Source organism: Somniosus microcephalus, chromosome 14, assembly GCF_052327205.1.
Source record: "Somniosus microcephalus isolate GS21.2 chromosome 14, FLI_Smic_1.0, whole genome shotgun sequence".
NCBI classification, from domain to species: Eukaryota; Metazoa; Chordata; class Chondrichthyes; order Squaliformes; family Somniosidae; genus Somniosus; species Somniosus microcephalus.
Genome location: NC_141000.1, coordinates 69,646,778 through 69,674,288, shown reverse-complemented (window position 1 = coordinate 69,674,288; position 27,511 = coordinate 69,646,778). Strand labels below are relative to the sequence as shown.

General features: G+C 43.6%; 1 protein-coding gene across 3 annotated transcripts in view; it reads right to left on the bottom strand.

The window, feature by feature from the left end:
• sytl5 (synaptotagmin-like 5) overlaps positions 1-11,255 on the bottom strand; it is a 139,381-nt gene extending 128,126 nt beyond the window's left edge. For all 3 annotated transcript variants that reach the window (XM_086006622.1, XM_086006624.1, XM_086006623.1), the window contains exon 1: positions 10,717-11,255. In XM_086006622.1, the coding sequence (XP_085862748.1) occupies positions 10,717-10,835 (119 nt within the window). In that variant the 5' untranslated portion in view covers positions 10,836-11,255. The remainder of the gene's footprint in view (positions 1-10,716) is intronic.
• Between the last annotated feature and the right edge of the window lie 16,256 nt (positions 11,256-27,511).

Here is a 27,511-nt window from a genome sequence, read left to right as displayed (position 1 = left end):
TTTATTTTTTTGATTTTCACTTTTCTGTGAAGAAGATTGAAGGGGGTGGGGAATATATTTTCCATACTTATTGCTTTCTTCCAGCTTTCTCCTACCTCTTCTGCAAGTGCTGCTTATTCCAGAGATAGCTCTGGAGACAGCTATCCCAACATTCGTAGCAGCAGTGAATGCTCTCTATAGGGTCTAATAGTTTTAATCGAAGACTTTCACTCCTGTTATGGATGCTAAATCTGTAAGGTCATTCAATGAGTCATTAACTCTTGGGTCTGTACCCGTCTGTCCCAAAACTCTGCATTCAAATCCCACCTTTCTCACAGCACTGACCTTGGCCAAAATCACAATTTTCTTCTTTGTGACTGTGACAATGGTGGTTGTCCCTCCTTGACCTCTCCGCACCATTTGATATGGTTGACCACACTATCCTGGTCTTTTTCCTCTCCTATGTTGTCCAAATCCATGGGCCTGCCCTTAGGTGGCTCCACTCCTACCTATCCAAATGCAGCCAGCACATCTTCAGGATTCCCTTATGGCCCTGCACTGTCACCTCTGCAGTCCCCCAAGGATCTATCATTGGTCCCCCTCCACTTCATCTACATGCTGACCCTCTGTGACATCATCTGCGGTCATGTAATCAACTTCCACAGGTATGCTGATGCTCTTACCCTCTTCACCACCTCTTTTGACCTCAATCATCTCCATGCTGTCAGATTGCCTGTCCAATATCAAGTCATGGATAAGTCACAACTTCCTCCAGCTTAAAGTCAGTATAGTAATCTGGGATGTTATGATTAAGGTTATCCACCAGGTGGTGCTGTAGCCAATGCTGCTACAAAGGTCAGAGGTTTGCTTCCTGTTAAGGTCAGAGGTTTGCTTCCTGTATAGGTCAGCACAAGGTGGAATGCCAGGATGCTGATGCAGGCTGTCTGTAAATGTGTTTCCCAGTTGTTAATAAAGTACTCGTGTTAATTCTACGATATCGCCTCTTTGAGTCCTTGTTCCACTTAATGGATTTATCACATTTGGCGACGAGGCAACTTAAGGACCCTGCATAAAGAAGAAAAGTCTGCCGGGACGTTTAAACAACAAAATCACGAGCTAAAGTTAGCTACAAGCTGGAAGAGAGCATAGCTGCCATGGTAGGAATGGTTTCCGCTTTTGATATTCAAGCACAAACCTGGGAAGAATACTGTGAAGTGTTGGGTTATTTTTTCGAAGCAAATGAAATAAATGATGCCGAAAAAAGGAAAGCCATTCTGCTTAGTTCAGTGGGAAGCCAAACCTACAGTTTGATGAAAAATCTGCTCAGTCCTGAAAAGCCTGGGACAAATCATTTGTTGAATTAGTGGCTTTGCTAAAAGAACATTTCAACCCTAAGCCTAGTGAGATTGTACAGTGGTTCAAGTTTAATTCAAGGAACAGGAAAGAGGAAGAGAGCGTAATGGGCTATGTAGCGGTGTTGCGTAAATTAGCACAAGATTGCAATTATGGGAACAACCTGAAGGAAATGCTGCGAGATAGGCTAGTTTGCGGAATTATGGACAACCGAATGCAGCGTAGATTATTATCCGAGACTGGGCTTACTTATGAAAAAGCATTGGAACTTGCTCAAGCCATAGAGACAGCAAACCGAGATGTAAAAGAAATGCAGGGTTCAGACAGGGCTAATGCTACGCAAGTTGCAGGTCAGGTTGTTGTGCACAAGTTGAACATGCATCAGAAACTACAACGTGAGCATGTGAAGGCATGTTATAGATGCAAGGGCGATCACCTGGCGAGTGAATGCCGGTTTCTGGAGGAAAAGTGCTACAAGTGTGGGAAACAAGGACACATAAAACGAGCTTGCAGGGCGAAATCACCTGTGGAGGAATCCAAACCAAAAGGGGGAGGACAGAAAAACCAAGGGAGAGAAGTGAAAAAACATGGAGCACACCACATCAGCGGGGAAGCGGAGGAAGAAGAGGACATGTTCATAATGTATAGCATGTTAGAGAACATTCCAAAAGTGGCTCCTATCACATTGCAACTGACAGTAAATGACACTAAGGTGAACTTTGAAGTGGATACAGGGTGCGGTGAGACCATAATGAACAAGGCAGAGTACTCAAAATTGTGGAACCGTGCAAAAGTTCCAGAGTTAAAGCCTTGCTCCCTGCATCTTAAAACATATACAGGTGAACGAGTAGTGACATTAGGTACAGCTAAGGTAACTGTGCAACACAGGGACACAGTGGAACAGCTACCTGTAGTTATAGTATCGGGTACCGGACCAAACCTGTTAGGTCGGGGCTGGATAAAAGAACTTAAATTAGACTGGGGAGCAGTACATCAAATAGATGCGGGCAAACAGTTGACTTTGCAAGAAGTGTTGAGTGAACATGAGAGTGTGTTCAAGGAGGAACTTGGCACATTTAATGGCCCCCCAGCTAAGATTTATGTAGACAAGGAGGCACCGCCAAGGTTTTTTAAACAACGACCTGTGCCTTATGCCATGAAGCCAAAGGTAGAGGCTGAGCTTGACCGTCTATTGAGAGAGAACATACTGGAGCCGGTGAAATGTTCGGAATGGGCAGCTCCCATAGTACCTGTGTTAAAACCGGACAATTCGGTAAGACTCTGTGGAGACTATAAATTGACTGTCAATCGGGTGTCCAAACTAGAGCAGTATCCTATTCCCAAAACAGAGGATCTCTTTGCAAACCTGGCTGGAGGAAAGAAATTCACAAAGTTGGATATGAGTCATGCCTACTTGCAGATTACACTGGATGACGAATCAAAGAAGTATGTCACCATAAATACACACAAGGGCTTGTTTACATATAACTGCTTACCGTTTGGTGTCTCATCTAGTCCAGCTATCTTCCAGAGGACAATCGAAGGTGTACTGCAAGGGATTCCACATGTTTCCATCTATCTGGATGACATTCTGGTGACGGGAAGAACTGACCAGGAGCATCTGAGCACTCAGAGAGGTACTACAGAGATTGGAGAGGGCAGGGTTCCGGCTCAAGAGGAGTAAGTGCACTTTCCTGGGGAATGAGGCAGTGTTCCTGGGACAGAGAGTGGACGCCACCGGGCTCCATCCACTCAAGGAGAAGGTACAAGCACTGCAGGACGCCCTGCTCCTACAAAGGTGGCTGAGTTAAAAGCTTACCTGGGACTGCTGAACTATTATAACAGGTTTTTACCAAACTTGTCAACTGTGTTAGCACCTCTTCACAAACTACTGCGCAAGGAGACACAGTGGCAGTGAGGAGAGGAGCAGGGGGTTTCATTTGAACAGTCCAAGAAACTGATGCTGTCGTCGGATGTGCTGGTTCACTACAATGCAGAGAAAGATATCATTCTCTCTTGTGACGCTTCACCTTACGGGGTGGGGGCAGTTTTTTCACACTGCATGGAAGATGGAACTGAAAGACCAATAGGGTTTATGTCCCGAACTCTAACACCAGCGGAAAAAAACTATTCCCAGTTCGACAAAGAGGGGTTAGCAGTAATGTTTCGGTTACAGAGGTTCCACAAGTACATATATGGCAGGAAGTTCACCATATGCACCGATCATAAACCTCTTCCCTCTCTTTCAATGAAATGAAAGCAGTTCCACAGATGGTGTCACCCCGGATCCAGAGGTGGGCAGTGACGTTGAGGGCATATGAGTATGTCATCGTCTACAAGGCGGGCAAGTACCATGGGAACGCAGATGCCTTGAGCCGTCTTCCACTGCCAGGCACACCTATCCGTGCAGCTCCAGAGGACAGAGTTTTGATGTTGGAGGACAGAGTTTTGATGTTGGAGGACACTGACACGGCACTTGTGACTGCAGAACATGGACAGGTAAAGATCCAGTACTGTCTAGAGTTCAAGAATATGTGGTGAGGGGATGGCCACAGCATCCGGAAGGGGCTGACTTCACACCTTACAGTGTCAGGAAAAGAGAGCTGAGTGTGCAGGATGGTTGCGTGTTGTGGGGAGCACGAGTGATTATTCCACGGCCAGCACGACAGTCTATCCTAGAGCAGCTACATCAGTGTCATCATGGGGTCTCCCGTATGAAAGCCTTGGCTAGGAGTTACTTGTGGTGGCCAAAGCTAGATGAGGAGATAGAAAATCTAGTGAAGACATGCAGCAGTTGTCAGGAACACCGGAAGGCACCAGCAGCGGCTCCTCTCCACCCCTGGGAGTGGCCGGATAAACGATGGAGAAGATTGCACTTAGATTATGCGGGTCCATTCATGGGGAAGATGTTCCTCATAATCATTGATGCACATTCCAAATGGATGGATGTTTATCCTGTAAATTCTGCTTCCGCCACTACTACTATAGACTGCCTGCGTCAGAGCTTCAGTAATCAAGGGCTACCGGAGATCGTGGCGAGTGACAATGCCACTTGTTTTGTGAGTACAGAGACAAAAGAGTTCTTGAGAAAAAATGGCATAGTGCAGGTGACCTCGGCTCCAAATCATCCATCCTCGAATGGACTTGCGGAGAGAGCCGTACAAACATTTAAGGAGATGATGAAAAAAAGTGCAGAAGGGAGTTTAGCAGCCAAAGTGTCACGGGTTCTGTTCAGCTACAGAATAACACCTCAATCCACCACAGGACTCTCTCCTGCTGAGATGTTATTAGGTCGTAGACTACGCTCCATTCTTGACCTTGTCCACCCAGACCTAAAATGGAAAACAGACAAAACAAACAAAAAGAGAACCATGACAAAAGAACAAAGAGTCAAAGTTTTGGAGAAGGAGATGCGATCCTTACCAGGAATTTCAGTTATGGACCAAAGTGGATTCCTGGCTTCATAGACTCAATGACAGGTCCAGTATCATACAAGGTCATGTTGGGAGATGGTAGGGTAGTACGCAGACATGTAGATCAGATACTTCCCAGACAAGGGGAAATTGAAATGAAGGTTCCAGATGCAATGACTGAAGACAGGGTTGCCCCCAGTTATCCAAGTGCATCTGTGGTGCCACCACCAGGGACAGAGATAATTCCACAGGAACCTATCCGTCAAGAGGAAACCATCGTTGCAGAGTCAGATACTCTGAGCACTGCTCAGGAGCAGCTGGTGGCTTCACCACAAACAAGCAGGGACTTTACTGTTAGACATTCACAAAGGCCTCGCAAGCCACCAGAGAGATTGATACTGAACTGTTAGATTTGTCAAGTATGGAACATGATGAATGGAGACTCCTTATGTGACCCTCAGGAATGGTTGTTTGTTAAGAAATTCATACTGAAATCTTAAGGGAGGAGGGATATAGTAATCTGGGATGTTATGATTAAGGTTATCCACCAGGTGGTGCTGTAGCCAATGCTGCTACTAAGGTCAGAGGTTTGCTTCCTGTATAGGTCAGCAGAAGGTGGAATGCCAGGATGCTGATGCAGGTTGTCTGTAAACGTGTTTCCCCAGTTGTTAATAAAGTACTCGTGTTAATTCTATGATATCGCCTCTTTGAGTCCTTGTTCCACTTAATGGATTTATCACAGTCAGGAAGACCAAAGTCATTGATTTCATCTCCTGGGTTGTAGCGCTGGAGAAGGTTACAGAGATAGGGAATTCAAGGCTGCGAAGGGATTTGAACACAAGGATAAAAAATTTACATTTGAGGATTGGGGACCAGAAGCCAGGGGTGATGGATAAGCAGAATGTGGTGCAGGATAGGATACTGGCTTTGAGTTTTGATTGAGATGAAATTTATGGAGGGTGGAGGATAGGATGCTGCCCAGGAAGCGGTGGAGTAATCGAGTCTGGAGATGAAAAAGGCATGAATTTGGATTTCCAAAGCTGTTGGACTAATGTAGGGGTGGCAGTTACAGTGGTGGCCGATCCCATAGTGGTGGAAGTGGGCTTTATTATGGAGAGGAGATGGGGTCGGAAGCTCAGGTTGGTGTCAAGTAGGATGCTGAGGTTGTAAACAGTCTGGTTCAGCTTAAAACAGTGGCTGGGGAGGAGGTTGGAGTCAGTGGCTAGGGTACTGAGCTAATGGCTAAAAATGATAACATTGGTCTTACCAATGTTTAGTTGGAAGAAGTTGTAGTTCATCCAAGACTGGATGTTGGACAAGCAGTCTGACAGGATAGAGGCAATAATGGGGTTGAGAGAGATGGTGGAAAGGTAGAATTGGGTGTCCTCAGCGCACATGTGGAAGCTGACCCCATGTCTGCAGTTGATGATGTTGCAAAGTGGCAGCATATAGATGAGGAAAAGGAGGGGACCAAGGATTGATCCTGGGGGATTCCCAAGGTGATGGTGTGAGGGTGGGAGATGCTCTGGCTATGATCAGATAGGTACCAATGGAACCAAGAGTGGACAGTTCCACCAAGTTGAATAACAGAAGAAAGGTGTTGGAGGTGCTGGTGTGGCTGACAGTGTCCAAGGCTGTATGCAGGATGAGTAGCAATAATGCACCATGGTCTTAGTCACAGAAAAGATTGTTTGTGACTTTGGTTAGAGCTGTTTTAATGCTGCAAGAGGGATTCAAATGGGAGTTGTGGAAAAGATGGGCATGGATTTGGAAGGTGACAACATGTTCAAGGACTGGGGAGGAAAGGAAGTTTGGAGATGGAGCCGTAGTTTGCAAGGACAAAGGGGCCAAGGGAGACAGTGCCTAAGGAGGGGGAACTAATTACAATGCCGGGTAACATGGGGGACAGGAAGAGAAGTTGGGTGGTCATAAGTTTCATGGTAATGGGGTCAAAAGGAGCAGGAGGTGAGTCTCATGGACAAGATGAGCTTGTAGAGGGCATGAGGGGGGTTATTGAAGAAAAACTAGAAAGACCTGGGTTTGTGGCTAGGGAGGGCATGGGTAAGGAAAGAAATCAGCAGAAGTAGCTAAACAGATGGTCTCTATCTTGGTAATAAAGAAATCCATGTGACCTGTGCACTTGTTGTTAGAGGTAAGGGGAGGAGGGAAAGAGGGCTTTTGGGAGTTCGTTAGTAGTAGAGAAAAGAAGCAGGGAGATATCTTTGCTCTCCAGGATAATCCTAGGAGATGCGAGTAGTTTTGGCAAAGCAGAGAGGCTCGATGGAGCTTGACGTGGTCCAGCCAGATATGCAATGGATGGCTATTCAGGTGTGCACCAAATATGCTCAGGTCTTCCCTGGAATGAAGGAAGCAGAAATGGCAGCTGTACTAGAAATAACCAGGATGAGAGATAGTGAAGATTTTGCTGGGGATAAAGGCAACTGAGTTGCGGAGTTGTTGTGGCAAATGGAAAGCCAAAGGTTAGGTAGTTGGGATTTTGAAAGTGGAGTTATATGTGACTTAGGCTCAGAATTTTTTCCTGGGGCGGATGAAAAAGAAGTGGGATTGGGAGGGGCACATGGGTGGTGAAGGATACAAGGAAGGAGTCAGAGATGACCATGTCATGATTGGAGCAACAGGAGTAGAGAAGCTACAAGAGTTGACGAGGTGCTGGTGGAGGTTGTCCAATGGAATCAGAGGGTGGAGGAGGAGCAGAGAGTTGACCAGGAGTCAGGAGGTATGTAGTGACCTCAGGTGTTAGCACGCCAGCAGATCCAGTAGACCAGTGAGAAGGAAACCCAAGGACTAAGAGCAGGGAAGACCAGGAAGGGTAAAGCATCCATTGACAAGATCAGTGCAGACATGGGAGCTGGTCTGAGAAACAGCTGTGGGGCCGTGCAGAGAGCAAAAGATCAGGAGCAGCAGCAGTAACTTGAGGAGCTGGTCCAACTGAGTCCAGCAAATGTTGGAGGAGTTCTGAAGGATGAGTGAAGCAGAGCAGAGTCAGCAGCCACAGGAAGTAAGCAGATGGTGGCGATGCAGAGATCATGGGAGCAGTATCCAGAGCAGTATGGGAACCAGCAGGAACAGATCAAGAGTTATCCCAGTGTGGAGTGAAAAGTCTCAGTGGGAGTAGCAGAAACTGAGCTCACAGAAGCAGTTCAGCAGAGAATGCAGTTGCTGGGCTAGATCAGATCTGTTTACATGCCATTTCTCTGGCGTTTCTGCTGATTACTTGCTGAAATTATGGCAGAAGAGCAGGTGCAACCACAAGAAAATTCTACCCCAGGAGTCTAAATGTTGCTGTAGCATAAACTTCTTGCAATAATCTTTTTGTAGGACCATGCTAAATTTTTAATTTTTTAAAAATTCATTCCTGGGATGTGGGCGTCACTGGCAAGGCCAGCATTTATTGCCCATCCCTAAAATTCCTCTATTGAGAAGATGCAATTTGGGTGGCGAATGGCATCATCAGATCATGGATACAAACAATTCTGTCTTTGACATACAGAGGATAATATTTAAAGAATAAGAAATCGGCTGTAATGTCCAAATATAAAAAGAAGTGACCTTTCAAAGTGTAAATCCTTTTTACAAATGAATTTAAACCATATGGGTGAATTGCTATTCTCTTCCTGATTCTTTGAAAATTATCCTGTATATGCCAGAGGAAGTAGTTCAAGTCGTCTTAGATGAATCGATGAGGACGCTTTTTTTGAAACGTTTTAACCTCATTATTTAGATCATATCACCCTCCTCTTTCCATGTCCTATATATCACCATCCTTGTTTTCCACAACAAATCTGAATAATTAAAAAACATTGAAGAGGATGATAAAGCTGGTAGACAGCAGAAATACTTTTTCCACAGAAGCCGAGAAGGAATCAGAAGGATGGAAGGGTGCATGCTTGGCATTCAAAGGAGGAAAACACTATATTATCTTTTGTATGCATCTGATACGAAAGTATTCTTGTCAGGTTGTACAAGAGGAGAAGGATAATCATCCAGGTATACGCTGCATACCTCAACCAAGGACTGACCTTTCAAACTATAAATCCTCTTTTGCAGACAAATTTGAGTCATAACACAAGAGATTTGCTAAAGGTTGTACCTTTCCAAGTGCTGTCTAAAGAAGCAGCTATGTCGTAGAATGCGACTGACTGATTTGATTAAATACTCTCCATAAAGTTTGAGACTGGTTGCAGGAAGTATAGAAAGGTATCTGTCTCAACTTGTCTCCTTCAAATTGTACTGTGAGGGTGTAACAGTGCAAGGACAAGGTCTTGTCACTATTATGAAGGGACTAGCGAGGGGCCGTCTGCACTTGTGATTTTCTTTTGAAGTCCAAATTGAAATACTGCAATGTCATCACTGATTAAATGACCTGAAATGGTACAGTGGCAGGCATTTTAAGCATCTATTATCACAGGTCAACAAGGAGCAAAGATAAAATTGCAAATTTTACAAGCACTAACATGTCTTTGATCTGTAAACTTTTTTTTAAAAATAGGATAATTAAGAAAAGATCAACCCACATTAAACCTTCCTCAAAGTTCTTCTGTTGGCTTGCACAGCAGCCAGAAGACCACTGACGGCAAGATAAAAGAAGCAGGGCAGTAGCTCAAGAGTGGAATTATATAAGGTACTGGAAAGGGAAGAGTCATTTGATTTACACACCTTAAATATAAAAAAAATCGTAAGTGTACCAGCCACAAAAACATGTTGTGCTACTGTGTGAATTCTTTGCCCCACCTGTCTCATCTGGGAGGGTAGGAGACTGACTGAAGAAGATCTAAATGATGCCACAGCATTTCTTTAATAGCTAAACAGTTGCAAATATAAATCTGAATGGACATTCAAAAACTGTGCTTTAAATTAACAATCAATTCTATAGGTACTATGTTAAAATACAACAGTGTGTCTTGTATTGAGGAAAAAGTAATGATACAGCTACTGCTAAATGTTCAATTAAAATACTACACACATTTTAAAGCTAACACTGGTTATTTCACCACAGAGCACAAAAGGTCAATGGAAGCAACTTTGGCTTTACCAATTATATATAGAAACTATTGTCATTGGAGTGGACACTGAGGGGAATAGACTTAGCTTATGTATATTTTAGCACATTTGTAGCATGCTGAGAGACAATTATCATTTGACAGCAGCTTCCGGGCAACTGCCTACTGCCAGTGCTATTAGAACAGACTTGTCCTTCCAGTCATTATTAATTCATTGATCATGTACACTTTTAGCATTTCCTGATATGGGATCATTCAATCAAAAGAATGAAATGCATCAGTGATTTTAGATTTTACTCCTCCCAAATAAAGAGAAATCACATTACGATGAGTCAATGCATGCAACAGTGTCTTTTGTCTTGTGATAATAACCTGTCCAATAAAAACAGACAGCATTAGGGAATGTGTAGCATCCATTATGTACACTTCCATAACAATACCTTTTATTTTCTCCCCATACTAGCTTATTTGCTTAGGACACTTAGCTATTCTGCTGTTTTTCTCATCCATTTAAAGCTTTGCCTTCACTTCAAGGCTCTTCTCCTAGCATGCTACACACATTTTCTGATCGAGGCTGGGTGGATTGACTTACTCGCAAGTCTCTTGATCTTGAATTAACCACTAAAAGATGCACAAAAAAAAGTGGACCGAATTGCCTCACCTTGTGATTTTATCTGTTGGAATGTACCTTTCTTTCACGGTATGTTTCCCTAGACCCCAGATGAGATCCAGAATTCACCATGTTCAGAAAACTGCACAAACAGGAAGCAGACCAGTCTTCTGCTCATTTTTCTTTCCCATTTACAAAAGCAATAAAGTGTACTAGCCACGAAAACATTTTGTGCCGCTGTGTGAATTCTTGGCCGGGGTACAAATTCAATTTATCACGTTGACTGTTATTGCTGCTGACAACTTGTAAAAAAAACCATTTTTCCCCACATACCACTCACCTTATTCTCTTCTCTTCAGCTTTTCTCAACTGTTCATCTCTGTGTAAAACTTCCAAAATCATTTCCTTTTCATTGTCCAACAAGAATGACAGATTGACAATCTCAGTGGTTTTGGACATGCTTCAGCAGTGTCAATCTTTGTTACACTCTCCCTGGATTTGGTGATACTGGTAATGAAGACTGGTTTAGGAGAAAATTACTGGCTGAGAAATCCAGGAATCAATGAAGTGAACGTAACAAATGCACACAGTACTGGCTCAAGGTGGAAATCTTCCCAACGAACATGACTAACTGCATGCTCTCAAAGTAAAAACTCTTTTTGGAACGGTACTATTATACAGCATGTACAGATCAGCTGTATTCCTTTGAAGCAAGTTTAAAAAAATTGTTGTTAAGGCTACATAAACGAACTCAGTATCTTTCAGTTCCTGTAACATCGATCCCTGTGGGCATCATGGCGTTATCTGCATCTGAAAAACGTATACATTTACTTCTTGGAAGCTTCAGCCACCTTTGTTGCTAAAAAGGAAAAAAAAAGATAAGTTAATAAAATATATTCTCAAACCTCATGAATATCAACTAGCTAGCTTGGTAAAATTCTAGTATGTCCTTAATAGGGAAGAAAACAAGTTATTAAAGGTAAAGAATAGGGTGCTTTAACAACTAATTAGTTACTATCCTGGGAGTGGTATATTTTAATAACTCATTAATTTAACAAGGTAACTGAAAATGTTAACATTTTGCCACATTGCCCGAGTAGCTAATTATGACATAAGAACATAAGAAATAGGAGCAGGAGTAGGCCAATTGGCCCCTTGAGCCTGCTCCGCCATTCAATAAGATCATGGCTGATCTGATCCTAACCGCCAATCCACTATCACAGAACCATCTCCTGAATCTAACAGAATTAGACACACGAAATAGGAGCAGGATCAGGCTACACGGCCCCTGGGCCCGCTCCGCTACCCACAGGGCCATGACCGATCCGAACCTAGATTCAAGTCCAAATTCCTGCCCGCTCCCCGTAACCCTTAATTCCCTTTACTTCTAGGAAACTGTCTATTTCTGTTTTAAATTTATGTAATGATGTAGCTTCTACAGCTTTTTGGGGCAGCATATTCCATGGACCTACCACCCTCTGAGTGAAGTAGTTCCTCCTCATCTCAGTTTTGAAAGAGCAGCCCCTTATTCTAAGACTATGCCCCCTAGTTCTAGTTTCACCCATCATCGGGAACATCTTCCCCGCATCCACCCGATCCAACCCCTTCACAATCTTATATGTTTCAATAAGATCGCCTCTCATTCTTCTGAACTCCAATGAGTAGAGTCCCAATCTACTCAACCTCTCCTCATATGTCCATCCCCTCATCCCCGGGATTAACCGAGTGAACCTTCTTTGTACTGACTCGAGAGCAAGTATGTCCTTTCTTAAGTATGGACACCAAAACTGTACGCAGTATTCCAGGTGCAGTCTCACCAATACCTTGTACAACTGAAGCAATACCTCCCTATTTTTATATTCTATCCCCCTAGCAATGAAAGCCAACATTCCATTGGCCTTCTTAATCACTTGCTGCATCTGCATACTAACCTTTTGAGTTTCGTGCACCAGGACCCCCAGATTCCTTTGTACTTCAGTACTTTCAAGTTTCTTGCCATTAAGATAATAACTTGCTCTACGATTTTTCCTGCCAAAGTGCATAACCTCACACTTTCCAGTATTGTATTCCATCTGCCAAATCTCTGCCCACTTACTTAGCCTGTCGATGTCCCCTTGCAGGTTTTTTATGTCCTCCTCACTCACTACTTTCCCTCCCATCTTAGTATCATCTGCAAACTTTGATATGTTACACTCGGTCCCCTCCTCCAAATCGTTAATATAGATTGTAAAGAGTTGGGGATCCAGCACTGACCCCTGCGGAACACCACTAGTTACTGATTGCCAGTCTGAGAATGAACCATTTATCCCAACTCTCTGCCTTCTGTTAGATAGCCAATCCTCTATCCATGCCAGAATATTACCCCCAATCCCGTGATTTTTTATCTTAAGCAATAATCTTTTGTGTGGCACCTTGTCAAATGCCTTTTGGAAGTCTAAATACACTACGTCCACTGGTTCCCCTTTATCCACCCTATACGTTACTTCCTCAAAGAACTCCAGCAAATTTGTCAAACATGACTTCCCCTTCATAAAACCATGCTGACTTTGTCCTATTAAATTATGATTATCCAAATGTCCTGTTACTGTCTCCTTAATAATGGACTCCAAAATTTTACCTACCACAGATGTTAGGCTAACCGGTCTATAGTTTCCAGCCTTCTGTCTACTGCCCTTTTTAAATAAGGGTGTTACGTTAGCAGTTTTCCAGTCTGCCGGGACCTTTGCCGAGTCCAGGGAGTTTTGGAAAATTATTACCAATGCATCCACAATCCCTACCGTCACTTCCCTCAAGACCCTAGGATGTAAGCCATCAGGTCCAGGTGATTTATCCGCCTTGAGTCCCATTATTTTACCGAGTACCACTTCCTTAGTGATTTTGATCGTGTTTAGCTCCTCCCCCCCTTTAGCCCCCTCTATGTCCAGTGTTGGGATGTTCTTAGTGTCTTCTACTGTAAAGACTGATGTAAAATATTCATTCAGTGTTTTTGCCATCTCCATATTTCCCACCATTAATTTCCCGGTCTCATCCTCTAAGGGACCAACATTTACTTTAGCCACCCTTTTTCTTTTTATATAACTATAAAAACTCTTACTATCTGTTTTTATATTTTTTGCTAATTTACTTTCATAATCTACCTTCCCTTTCTTAATCAATCTTTTTGTTATTTTTTGCTGTCTTTTAAAGTTTTCCCAATCCTCTATCCTCCCACTAGATTTGGCTACCTTATATGCCCTTGTTTTTAGTCGAATACTATCCTTAATTTCTTTACTTAGCCACGGATGGCTGTCTTTTCTTTTACACCCTTTTCTTCTCAGTGGAATATATTTTTTTTGGAAGTTGTAAAATAACTCCTTAAATGTACACCACTGACCATGTATCGTCTTACCCTTTAATCTATTTTCCCAATCCACTCTACTCAATTCCGCTCTCATACCTTCATAGTCTCCTTTATTCAAGCTTAGCACGCTTGTTTGAGATCCAACCTTCTCACCCTCTAATTGAATATGGAATTCAACCATGTTATGGTCACTCATTCCAAGGGGATCCTTTACTAGGACATTTTTAATTAATCCTGTCTCGTTACACAGGACCAGATCTAAGGTTGCTTGCCCCCTGGTCGGTTCAGTTACATACTGCTCAAGAAACCCATCCCTAATACACTCAATGAACTCATCCTCAAGGCAGCCCTGCCCAATTTGATTTGTCCAATTAATATGATAGTTAAAATCCCCCATAATTATAGATGTTCCCTTATTACAAGCCTCAACTATTTCCTGATTGATACTCCGTCCAACAGAGTTGCCACTGTTCGGAGGCCTATAGACTATGCCCACTAGTGTTTTTTTCCCATTATTCCTTACCTCCACCCAAACTGTTTCATTATCCTGATCTTTTGACCCAATATCATTTCTCTGTATTACAGTGATTCCTTCCTTTATTAACATAGCCACCCCACCTTATACAAAGCCTGAGTAGTGCAGCATTGGTTCACTCTCAAAGCTGCAGTTTTATTTAACCTGGTTTGCAAGCCAGTTTAAGTGAAAATATTTACCTTGAGGCGTCTAATGGTTTGTAAACAGAGATTCACATTTGAACTAGGCGACTCAGTGGATTAGATACTGGTCTGTACAAATCCATCTCAAACTGACGGGATGAAAGTTTCCTGCATTTGCTGGCTATAAGGGTCCTGTGTGAAATGCAATTCAATCCATTTTCTGGGTCATGAGCCGACAGCACAAAACTGTCCCTAATTTGGCACTAACGCCACATGGAGATCCCACAGGATGGCTGGCATGGGAAATGGGAAGAATGCGCCTGGTGCTGCAGTAAAACAGTGTCCAATGAATGGTGACTGTAGCTCCTTCCCCATGACTGAGCATAATGCAAGCTCTGAATCTAATATAGACTAAGGTACTGGGAAGAGATGAGGTATTTCAGCAGGCGAAGTGGGGTGGAGAAAAAAGTGAACCCACCACAGTCTTGTACACCTAACAGAGTGTTAAAGTACCACAGAAAAAAGTCACCTTTCTTTAGTTTCATTGAGGAGGGGTTTAATGAGCTAGTTTTAAATATAACTGATCAGAAAATAAAATTCCTAATTAAAGCAAGGAAAACAAATCAGTACAATTCTATTGCTAAGATTACATAACTGAATGTTAAAAATCAAGCTTCATATGCAAAATTACATTTTCATGCCATACTGCCTCAGGCTCATGAACTCAACTGATGGGTCCCTGTTTTCTGCAGTGCAGAGTGCCAAAGGTGTCCCTCCTCATCACACGCGCATACACACGCACACAACCCCTGCCCCCTGAACGTTAACGCAAGAGCAGCTTAAGATACAAGCAGTTGAGGAAATAAGTTACTGAACAGAGGCATTTCCAATACTGTAGATAGGTGTCAATGTCTGGGCTTTTGTGACCATTTTTCCCATAGAAAGAATTTGTAAAAGCTTACTTTTAGATATTGTGCTTTAATGCATAGTGAATGCACACAAGTTTAAAAAAGACAGATGACAGGTGGTCAAAATGCTAATGAGCTAGCTTTGAAGTGGTTTCCTCATAGGCTGTAAATAAAAAGCAATTCATCCTGTCTTGGCAATTGACAAACACCTCACCACATTGTGTCTAACCCCTTTTCGCTGTAAACAGAGGGAGATTTTTTTTTAAAGACAGAGACACAGGCAGTTGCTTTACTACGAGGACAGTCAGGTCCAGCAAAGATTGCAAGGGTAAAATACAGGACAGTAGTTTAAAATTACTTTAAAGTCAAGCAAGATTACCCATTAATGTGGGGGAAGCACAGAATGTCATTATTTTGTATTATTATGTGTAGGTAAACTACTAATTGAAATAAGTGAAGCCGATCATGTTGGTCTATATGTTCACGTGCTGTGAAATAAAGCAGGTTCATGGTTCTCATCTTGCCTCATTTCACCAAATGTTTGCTCAGTTCATGTTTGGAGAGATTGAAGAAACATACGTGAAAAAGACACAAAGTGGTAATTATTCATCTTCATTGCCTAGTTGGTAATCTAGCAGAGCGGATCACCTGCTCGTTATAGAACCTGCCTTATTTTCCCAAGTTGCATAGCTAGATAGAAGACTGTACAAGCATAACCCTACACATAAGATGCTCAGACTGCTTACAAGAGCGACTAACTAGCATTACTGTACCAGGGAGAATATCCAAGGTAAGACCCTGACCTTGTAATAGTAGAATACACCATCTTCAGTTTTGTTTAAAGTGGGAGAGTGTTTTGCACTGCAACAGTGCTTTCCGAGTTTTCTCATTAACATTAAGGACTAACATTATCGCATTTAGAGTTGCTAACATCGTCCCTTTCTCATTCCTACCTTCTTATGTTTTTATAAATACCGTGATGCCTCAAGTGAGTGCAGATCAAGTGATGAGGAACCTAATAGTATTGTAATGCAAATCTTTTATGATTTCCTCTGTACCACCTGAATTTTCTTTCCTCATTCCTGAATTTTCTTTCCTCGTTCCTGAATTTTCTTTCCTCATTCCAGAGTTATTACATCAGCAAATGTGAAGTTCAGTACTCAGGACCTATAGGGTGGTGAATAATGTGTCCACTGTTGCCCTCTCGTCGTCTTCTTCTTAGGCAGTCCCTCGGAACTGAGGATGACTTGCTTCCACATTAAAAATGAGCTCGCAGGTGGCTGATTAGTCCAATGCGGGACCTACAGTCTCTGTCACAGGTCGGGCAGACGGTGGTTGAAGAGGCGGGTGGGTGGGGTGTTTGGGTTGACGTGCGCTCCTTGCGCTTGGCTAGTTGTTGTCGTAAGTCAATGTTGGCAGCATTGGTGATCCCTCTTAGCTCCCCGCCCCCCACCCCAACCCCCAACCAGGCTTCACGTGCCGCCTCCGGTTATGTACAGCCTTCCTCAGAGAGCAGGGTTAAAAGGAACATGCGTTGGAAAGAGGAATGTGACAGAAGTGAGCCACCCACATGCCCAGGACACCAGCCAACCTATGTGAACACCAGCATTGAGGAACCTTGTGCTGGCATCATACTTGGTGCTTGTTAGCTGCCAGTTAATAGGTCACGCAGTCACATTTTGATATGGCAACATTAAGAAAGAAGAACTTGTCCCATTTATACAACACCTCATCATGTCCTCAGGACATCTCAAAAGTGCTTCACAACCAATAGATTATTTCTGAAGTGCAGTTACCATTGTTATGTAGGCAAATGGGGCAGTCAATTATACGCAGCATGGTTCCACAAACAGTATAAAGATGAATGACTAGTTAATCTGTTTTTTGGTGGTGGTGGTGAAGAGAGGAATGTAGAAGAGAGGATGGCATGGAAACTATGAACATACCTATATTTTCAGAAAGAATTGGAAAAGTATACTGAGATGGTGAGCCAAGCAAGTTTACAGTCAAAGCAATCAAGATGCTTTGAAAGGCAACATAATAAGATGTAACCGTTTTGTTTGTGCGCTTACCTTGGCAGCCTTGCGCAGGCCAGAAAATTTATTCCTCACCTACTCCCAGGTCCAAGCCACAGGAGAGAGAGAGACTGCACTTATACACTTTGTCGCCTTCTTCAATACTGAATTGGCACTGCACTATATTGCCCTCTCCTCCAAACAGAGCCACCCTTCACTGCAGGATCTCCTCAGCACTCACACTAAATGCAGTCCTACCTCCACTTTTCAGAAACATGCAGCAAGAGTTGCTACCATCAGATATCCTGCCCCTGACCTCTAGGCACTAAGCATGTGGAAAAATATTGAAATAAGCTGAACTTAGATTATAGTGCTAGGTTAACAATCTTGTCCCATAGAGTGCCTGATGCATTTTTGGCCCCATTGTGTCACTGCAGTATAACTTTCAGGCTGAGACTTTGGGTGTCCAAAAATAGGCAATAATATGTCATTCCACAAATGAAAACAATGCTGTCGTTGTGGGTGATACATTGTATAGATCTGACTACGCACCATACAACTGGTCCAACCTAGTATCAGCTAGCTAGCAAACTAAATTGAAAACCAGCTCCATTTTAAGATATTTGCCAAAAATAAAATAGCCTACTAAACAGAGAAGCAAGTGTTAACTGTTTGCATATATGAAATATAGCTCTATTTTGACACCAACATGTCCAGACCAGACATTCTGATCTAGTTCCTTTTCTCTCCAGTTTTGAAGAAGGGTCAAACCCGAAACGTCAACTCAAATTTCTCTCCACGGATGTTGCCTGACCTGCTGAGTTTTTCCAGCATTTTCTGTTGTTAATTCTGATAAGTTAGTTGTTTTAAGTGCTGCACATCAATAAAATTGACATCACTAAAATGTAAATCATCTGTTATATTCTAGTCATCAATCGTACGATAGATGGAACAAGCATTCCACTAAAACCCTCTTTCCAGTTGCCCAATTTGATGCCTAATGGCCTCCCACTATAGATGTGAGAAAACATACCAACTGTGAGTGTTTTGTTCTTTGCAAATGTAACTGCATGCATGACTCATCCACCTCCACCTGCTGCTAACCACATATAAATAGGTGCGCCTTATTTACTTTTCAGGACATATGATTTGGGTCTAATAGAAAGCAGTTAAAAACCTCCTGAGTGCATGTTAAGGCAAGTGATGATTTGTTCTTTGCAAATAGATCCAGTTTCTGGAACAGTCGGGCTCTTAATTGAGGCCTGAATGCCATACAGATTTTGTACAGCGGCCCTATACAAAAAAAAATCAAAGATAATCAGTACCTATTCAGAAATAAATAATTAAGACACCCTATTATTGTCTAATTCAGGAACAACAACCCAGGGCACATACATAATGAAACCAAATGCCAAAAGGTGTGATCAGAAATGAACAGCTCATCACTCTGGAACTTGGTACATCACGGGAGATTTTTAAATGGTGATCTGAACCAGTTGAACTGAATCCAGGCAGATGAGTAAGTTGACATATTCTTGAGAATTTCCACACAACAGACAGGAATAAGCTGGAACTCAATTCATCAGGTATGATTGGAAACACTTTGCCAGCATTTCTCTTGTCCTCAAAAGGACACTTATATAGAGGCAAAAATGTATTTGAATTAGGTTTAGAAACATAGAAGATAGGAGCAGGAGTAGGCCATTCGGCCCCTCGAGCCTGCTCTGCCATTCAATGCGATCATGACTGATCATCCAAATTCAGTACCCTGTCCCTGCTTTCTCCCCATATCCCTTGATCCCCTTAGCCTTAAGAAATATATCTAACTCCTTCTTGAATATATTTAATGAATTGGCCTCAACTGTCTTCTGTGGTAGAGAATTCCACAGGTTCACCACTCTCTGGGTGAAGAAATTCCTCCTCATCTCAGTCCTAAATGGTTTACCCCTTATCCTTAGACTGTGGCCTCTGGTTCTGGACTCTCCCGCCATCGGGAACAGCCTTCCGGCATCTAGTCTGTCTAGTCCTGTTAGAATTTTATAAGTTTCAATGAGATCCCTTCTCATTCTTCTAAACTCTAGCAAATATAAGCCTAATCGACCCAATCTCTCTTCATACGTCATTCCTGCCATCCCAGGTATCAGTCTGGTGAATCTTCGCTGCACACCCTCCATGGCAAGAACATCCTTCCTCAGATAAGGCGACCAAAACTGCACACGATACTCAAGGTGTGGTCTCACCAAGGCCCTGTACAACTGCAGCAAGACATCCTTGCTCCTGCACTCGAATCCTCTCGCTATGAAGGTCAGCATACCATTTGCCTTCTTAACTGCCTGCTGCACCTGCATGCTTACCTTCAGCGACTGGTGCACAAGGACACCCAGGACTCGTTGCACTTCCCCTTTTCCCCATTTATTGCCGTTCAGATAATAATCTGCCTTCCTGTTTTTGCCACCAAAGTGGATAACCTCACATTTATCCACATAATACTGATCTACCATGCATCTGCCAATCTGTCCAAATCGTACTGGCGTTTCTCTGCATCCTCCTCACAGCACACACGCCCATCCAGCTTTGTGTCGTCTGCAAACTTGGAGATATTACATCTAGTTCCCTCATCTAGATCGTTAATGTATATTGTGAATAACTGGGGTCCTAGCATCGATCCCTGCACTACCCCACTAGTCACTGCCTTCCACTCGGAAAAGACACGTTTATTCCAACTCTTTGCTTCCTGTCTGCCAACCAGTTTTCTATCCAAGTCAGTACCTTACCCCCCAATCCCATGTGCTTTAACTTTGCATGCTAATCTCTTATGCGGGACCTTATCGAAAGCCTTCTGAAAGTCCAAATACACCACATCCACTGGTTCTCCTTTATCTATTCTTTACTCCAAAAGGTTAGGCCTAATGTCCTTGCAGGTCAAATCTGCACTACTGGGCCAATCTAGTGCAGCCCAAGCCTTTGTATATGGCCTGGATTAAGACCATCTCTAAGAAAAATCAAAAGATATATAAAATGGTCTGTTCTGACCACTCCCCACCAAGAGCTTGCTCAGCCTCCTCTTCCCCCAGTTCCTGTTGTGACCCTGGCTTTGCTTCTCTCTCGATTCACTGTGAACTTAGTCCAGTTTCCCTTTCACACTCCTCCGCACCTCCAGTGTCCTTACTCAATTTGGTCTCCTATCTTCATCTTGGCCTTGCTTTGTTTCCTCTACTACCATGACAGTGTTTTGTTCCTTTTCCTGGTCCAGATTTTGAGATGCCCAATGCTAAAAAAATTGGAAATATAAAATAATTTAATGCAAATGTAGGAGGTGCAGGGCTGCTTACTAGGTAGCCATATTCCTCATAGCTTAATACATGAAGATCATAAGAGGGCATGGACAAGAAATAAGCATTCACCCCAGATAGTTATCCCATACCATAGTTAATGACAAATAGTACAAAACTTATATGTAAATACACATCAAGGAACAACAACTTGAATTTTTATTGCACCATTAGATGTAAAAAAAAATCCCAAGGTGTGTCACAGAAATATAATCAACACCAAGCCATAGGAGGAGATATTAGGAAGGGTGGCTAAAAGATTGGCCAAAGATGTGGGTTTTAAGGAGGGTCTTAACAAGGAGGAGAGGTTTAGGGAGGGAGTTCCAGAGCTTAGGGCCTAGATGGCTGCCAATGGTGGGTCGAAGTGATTTTGGAATACACAAGATGCCAGAATTAGAACAACACAGGTTGGAGAAAAGGGGGTTGAAGATGGAGCAGTGGTTTGCAAGGACAGAGGCATCGAGGTTGGTTTTTTGAGTAACCATCAAACAAGTGTCATTTTAGGTAAACAATGCCTGTTCAAAGGGAGTGTTACACAATATGTTTGTCACACTTCCTTCTATGTTTGCCAAACACTGCAATGAAATTATACAAATTGCATTGAAGCAGGTTAGTGTTTCTCAAAACGTCACAGCACAGCTTGTGTGATATCTGCAGCTGAAGTAGTCTGCTGTTTTCCCTTCCAACAACCAAGACAAAGGTGCTAAATGATGACAGGTTTATTGGAAAATGCTTGGTTAAATAAAAATCTAAACATGTTCAGTTAACTGTTCAGTACAAATACAGAAAGACAAACCATTGTGTGGTGGTTAACATATTTGCACAGCAAACAATTCTGTGTTTCTGTTTTGTTACTCATTCAAGGAACGGCATGAATGTGCATTACCTTAGGAAAATTAAACTGTACTCATGCCAACTCATGAAACTTGCTGGTTTCACATTTCCAATTAAAGTAATTCTGACTAGATGGCAAAGCACCAGGGTACTCAGCAAATGGGAACAATTTGGAAGTAAGCTCCTGGTTCAGTTTTCTGAGCAGAAGGGAGTTGTTTTAATTGAATGTACAATGAATTGCACGAAATGTCTAAAATCAATTTAAATGCACCACATTTCATGGATAAAAACAAACAGCTTGTTTCTCAATTGCCAGCAACAAGTACAATATATATATGAGCGTCGAAGGTTTGACCATGCTCAATCAGCTCCGATGGACGGGTCACATTGTCCGCATGCCCGATACGAGACTCCCAAAACAAGCGCTCTACTTGGAGCTCCGACACGGCAAGAGAGCCCCAGGTGGGCAGAGGAAACGCTTCAAGGACACCCTCAAAGCCTCCTTGAAAAAGTCCAACATCCCCATCGACACCCGGGAATCCCTGGCCCAAGACCGCACACAAAGTGCAGGAGAAGCATCTGGGAAGGCGCCGAATACCTTGAGTCTCTTCGTCGGGAGCAAGTGCAAGCAGCGTACGTCAACCCAAGCACCCCACCTACTCGCCCCTTCAACTACAGTCTGTCCCACCTGTGACAGAGACTGTAGGTCCCGCATTGGACTCATCGGTCACCTGAGAACTCATTTTTAATGTGGAAGCAAGTCATCCTCGGTTCCAAGGGACTGCCTAAGAAGAAGGAAGGATATATTTGAAGCTAAAGTGCTCTATAATTTTTTTCTTCCTCTACCGAGGGTATGTACTCTTCCTCAGGTACGAGACCACAGTTGTTGGCAGTTCTCCAGACCTCAAAGTGGCCATTCAGGGGCATCAAAGCTCAGCTTAATTCTGTTTTCATTTTCCAGCAAGGGGACCCGGATAGCGATCGTGAATGGGAACCCTAGATTTTTCCTAACCGAGCACAAGAGTGCTCAAGTCAACTGCAGTACCCTATCACCATCTTAGCTGAAAAAACTAGCTCAGCACAGGTGGAGGATTGAACCAAGAACTTTCCCAGCCTGTATGACTCTGTACCACACTGGGTGGCCCATTTACCACCAGAGACATCTAGGGAAGCAAAGCTGAATAAGTATCCACGTGGTAATTTTAAGGCCCCAGAAAAAAATCATACATCACTTTCATTGTGATAATGTCATGCACATATTGACATAATAATGTGGTGATGTGACACAAGTGGAGTCATTGTTTCTCATACTTAAAAATCAGCAAACTCCTTCCTCAGAACTTTAAATGTGATGCGCCATGACTGCACCTTTAATTTATGTGCATATACCATAGGATGTGACCAGCAACTGTGCAGTTTGTATAGTTACAACAGTGGCCCCTTGATCTGTCTGGTGATTGACAGGGACCAATAACATAAGTCCCAATTTTAACTCTGGGCTGGTTCGGGACTGGTGGGAGTCCCCCACGAACTCTTCGGCACGAGGCCTGGGCCTCATTTGAATATGAATAGCGGCCTGCTCTCCCAATGCAAGCGCATCAGGCAGCCAGCCGAACTCTTGCATGTCTCTTAAATTGCGGTTGCATCCTTGCTTTCACTCGTGGCCTCTGCAGCTGACTCAGTACGAGAGAGACAGACGGAGACAGAGCCACAGACAGAGACGAAAAGAGGTGTGCCTGTTTCTCAGAGCATCCCCAGGGAAACAGTAGTTCAGACCTGGACAGAGGTTGCAGACAGTCAGTTCCAACAACATCAGACCCCCCCGATATGGCTGCATTACAAGAGGTTGTTCAATAACCTCACGCGAGCAGCAATGGCGAGTTCATCTCTCCGTCTCTCTCAGCAACACTTCACAGCACTCCTTTCACCCCCTCTCCCACTACTCTCATCAATTCCCTCCCCTCCATCACATCTTTCAGCTTCCTGTCACAAGGGCACAGCACAACACCTCTCACTGTCTCATTATACCATTCTCTTCTTGCATAGTACCACTTGGACAGCCACCAACTCCTCCCACCACATCATACACACTTCCTTTTACATTCATCACATGCCCATTCTCATTCCATCTTGTCATGTTTCTACCTCTCAACACATCAACTGTGTGCACAAGCTCCACATATATCCAACAGCCACTCACTAACTCTCGTCCTCTTTTTCTGCAGAACAAAAAAAACACAATGCAAAGGAGAGGAACAAGAGTGGGGAAGGAGTTCCAGACCTCACCGTCTTCACTGAAGCATAGCAGCACTTCCTAGAGATCAGTGCCCCAGGCAGAGCCATGAGCATCGGGGAAGGCGAGGCAAGCAGCATTCCAGAGCAATGATTCTGCATATTACTTGTAACATTCGATTCACCTCAGCAAAGATGCAGCTAGCTTCACTGTTTCCAAGCTGTATTCTCAGGACTATCACCTGTTAATATCCAGCTTTTACCTGCTATCCTAACAAAGGTCACTTTTCTTTCCTCTGCATCCTTTACAGCAGCAAGACTTTATCCAGAAACTTCAGAGGAGGAACATCCTCCTAAGGATGCACAATGCTCAATCCCTCCCAGGTACCTGCTTAAAAAAATATTATTTTGCTCTAGAGCTTCAAGTTTTTTACTGCAACAAAGTTAGCCTGCCAAGGAGTTTTAGCACCATAGCTGAGTATGGAGGAGTCCACTTCCAGCCTCCATGGTGTCATCTCACATGGCATCAGAACTCTGCATTTAGTGTGGCCAGCTCGAGGGACTCTGCAGCCGGGTCCTCACAGCAGGAGTCTATGCTCACATGTTTTGCAGCTTTGATGGAAGCTCAAACGGCTGTCCTGCAGGCTCAGGGCTCCATCTTGGAAAGAGTGGTGGACTGAATAAATAGAGGCTTTTAATGAGCCACTCATCTTTTGCAGTTTGATCTCCTGCAGATTAGTGGAAGTGATGAGCCCCAGCCCCAGAGAAGTGGCAGTGGTGCCATGGGAGCAGTACTTGTTGCCCTCTCTCCAGATGGCAGAACCTCTGCTCCCTCTCCACCCCCTCGAGCCAATACCCTTCATTTTGCTAGCAAGTCAGCTGAGCCGGACTGCACCGGCAGCAGCCGAGGTCCAGCAGTCTGTAGCTGGGCCATCACAGGCTCGAGCACCCAGAACTCATCGGCCATGAGCATCTGAAAGGTCCCGATGTGAGCAACAGCAACTTTCCACCAGCTTTACTCAGGCCACTAGGGGTGCAGCTTGTAGGAGTAGTAGAGAGTTAGGAAATTTACTTTTAAGGAAAACACTATGCGATGAGCACTTGGTATGTTTGGTGTTAAATTAAATCGCCTTAATTACATTCACACTTTACAGTGTAGTGTGAGTTTATAGCAATTTCTAAGTATGCATTCACAGTAGGCCATAGATGCAGAAGTTGTCTAAATTATTTAAATGTTCTTCAATACAGGATTAAGAAAGCAGTAAGGATGTAAGAAAGACTGTTAGGCAGAGGGGCTCTGTGCAAGTTCTCAGGGTAGGGGATTGAGCAGATCACGGAGGTGCTGAGTAATGAACTGGTCCCTCACATCTCTTGCTGCAGGGTGTTGAGGTGCCCCTCTTTCTCCCTCAGCCGATGACTGCTGCAGCAGCTCTGCCTCCTCCAAATGCAGGCCTCTCTTTATAGCGAGGTTGTGAAATATGCAGCACACAAATGCTGTGGGAGACTCTTCATAGGAGCCCCCAGATCTGAACCTCTGCTTCAGACTCCCTATGGTGTGCTCAATAATGATCCTGGCATTCCCATTGCTTCGATGATGTTGCTTGGGAGTGGAGCGGTTGCAGAGGGGTGTTATGACCCATATCTGGAGGGGGTACCCCTTGTCCCCCAGCAGCCAGCCAGCCACATTTCTGATAGGCTCAAATATTGCGGGGGGATGGTAGACGTTCTCAGGTTAAATACATCGTGACAGCTGCCTGGATATCTTGTACAATTCTGTTTCTGTGAGCAGCCACTAGCTGCACAGTTCTATTTATGAATATTACTGGCCGTGTGGTGGTGCCCTGTTGGCAATAGGTGTGCAGTCAGTGACGCCCTTAACATGGGGGTAACCGGCCGCTGCGGAGGTCGATGGATAAGTTGGTTAGCCCTAGTGAACAGATGCATTTGTAGTCTGCTTAATACAGCCATGTACTGCAGACTAGTTGGTAACTGCCGGAGCCGCTGAAGAATCCTGAGCCGGGCAGGCCTGACGCCTCCCCGCTCATCGGTGACTAATTTTACCAAAAGGTCGTTCAGCAGGCGTAGGCCACTAACTTACAAATTTAAGGGGCCCAACGCCTGTTTTAGGCATCCGCCTTAGCTGCCTAAAGGGCCCCACAAACTTAGCAGTGGGACCAATGCCTATGAATGTTGCAACAGGATGCCCACCCCTGTATAAGTAAAGTCAAATACATTAGGGGACATTCAAAATGTAGTTTGATGCTGGCTGGGTGAGTTGGACTGCTGTGAATTGCTGTGGTGGGCCAAATAGCTTTTTCTTGTCCTTGACTTTCTTTTACCTTCTTATTTGGGTAATTAGTTTAAGGGAACTGGATGAGTTCAATTGCAATTTTCTCAGAAGGGATTCTTGGATTTTTTAACCAGTGTTTTAGGGTCTGTGATTCAGTAATTTTTCTGGGAAAATCACATCTGAGCTTTGATTAGCTGCTGAATGCTTTGTTTAAAATACAGATAAAAAAATGGCTCAACATTGAAGAAAAAGAAACTTACAGATGTAAAAGAAACAAAAACAGTCTAACATTTAACTTTTACTTGGCCTAGAAGTTTCGAATAGTTTCATAAGCAATGTTTCTGAAAATTCCTAGCATGCATCTCAGTCCTCTCACCGCTGACAATTACCATCAATCCATTCTCTTCCCCCAGGTGTAATGCTTTGTTTCTTAAGTGTATTCCACGATCCTTTACCACAGAACAGCTGAGTGCAGACAGAATTGAAAAAACATGTTGTTGGAGTTAGTGGCTGTTTCTGAAACTCGGGGTCATTAATGAAGCTGCAAGTGCCCCTCAGGCTGTGTGCACAACAACAACACGGCACTTATCATTCTCCTTAAAAACTACAGCAAGATCTGTACTCCAGAGACACGTCAATGTACCAGCTAACAGAGAGGGATTCAAAAGCTCATCCTTGCAGAGGCCAAGTGCAAAATCATTAAGGTTCAAAACATTTAGAATTGCTGATTAATTTGGTTAAACGGAATGAACTGCTTACATGCCAACCTAGGAAAATAGCAAAAGCTGGCTTCAAAAAACTGACAGCCGAAAAAAAACCTGACCGTTCAAAAGCAGCCTTGTGACAAACCGTTAGACTGAAAATGCAGTAGTGCTTGTCATAACTTCAGCTGCAGATATACCCAGTATTGCCAACTCTCAGATTAATCGTGAGACACAGGAATTTTAACGAAAATGTACCCCAACTTGCGCGATCTGAACTATGAAAACAAACCATTTTCTTTCTGCTGTATTAATCTTCGTCGGGCCTCCTGTGATTGGCTGCTGCTGGGACACGCGAACTCTCAACCGGGGGGGGGTCTGATGCCCCCCTAGGGGTCCGCGAGTTGGTTGACCCACCAGAAGTCTTCCTCTCCTCCCCTTTGTATTTGAGATGATTGGAATAGTCTCAGATACAAAGACTGTGCGCATGCGCACTGTTGAACACCGTTTGCCATGTGTGTTGGGCGAGTTCACTGGCTTGAGGATTATTTCGGTAATTTTTTTAAATTGAAACCTGAGGGCCGTGTGTCTCCCTTCATGCATCATCAGCTTCCTGGAGCCATTTTCATAGCTTGGGGCTGTTTTAAGGCCTTTTAAATTCTTCGCATCTGCCCCGCTGACTGGAGTCTGTCTCCTCCCTGGGATATGTTATACTTTTCCAGGGAGGGCAAGCGAGTAGATTAAAAATTATTAACCGGGAGAGAGGTCCGAGCGAAGTGACCGGTCCAAAGTTGGAAAATAGGTGGAAAGGAATCCAACCAGCTCT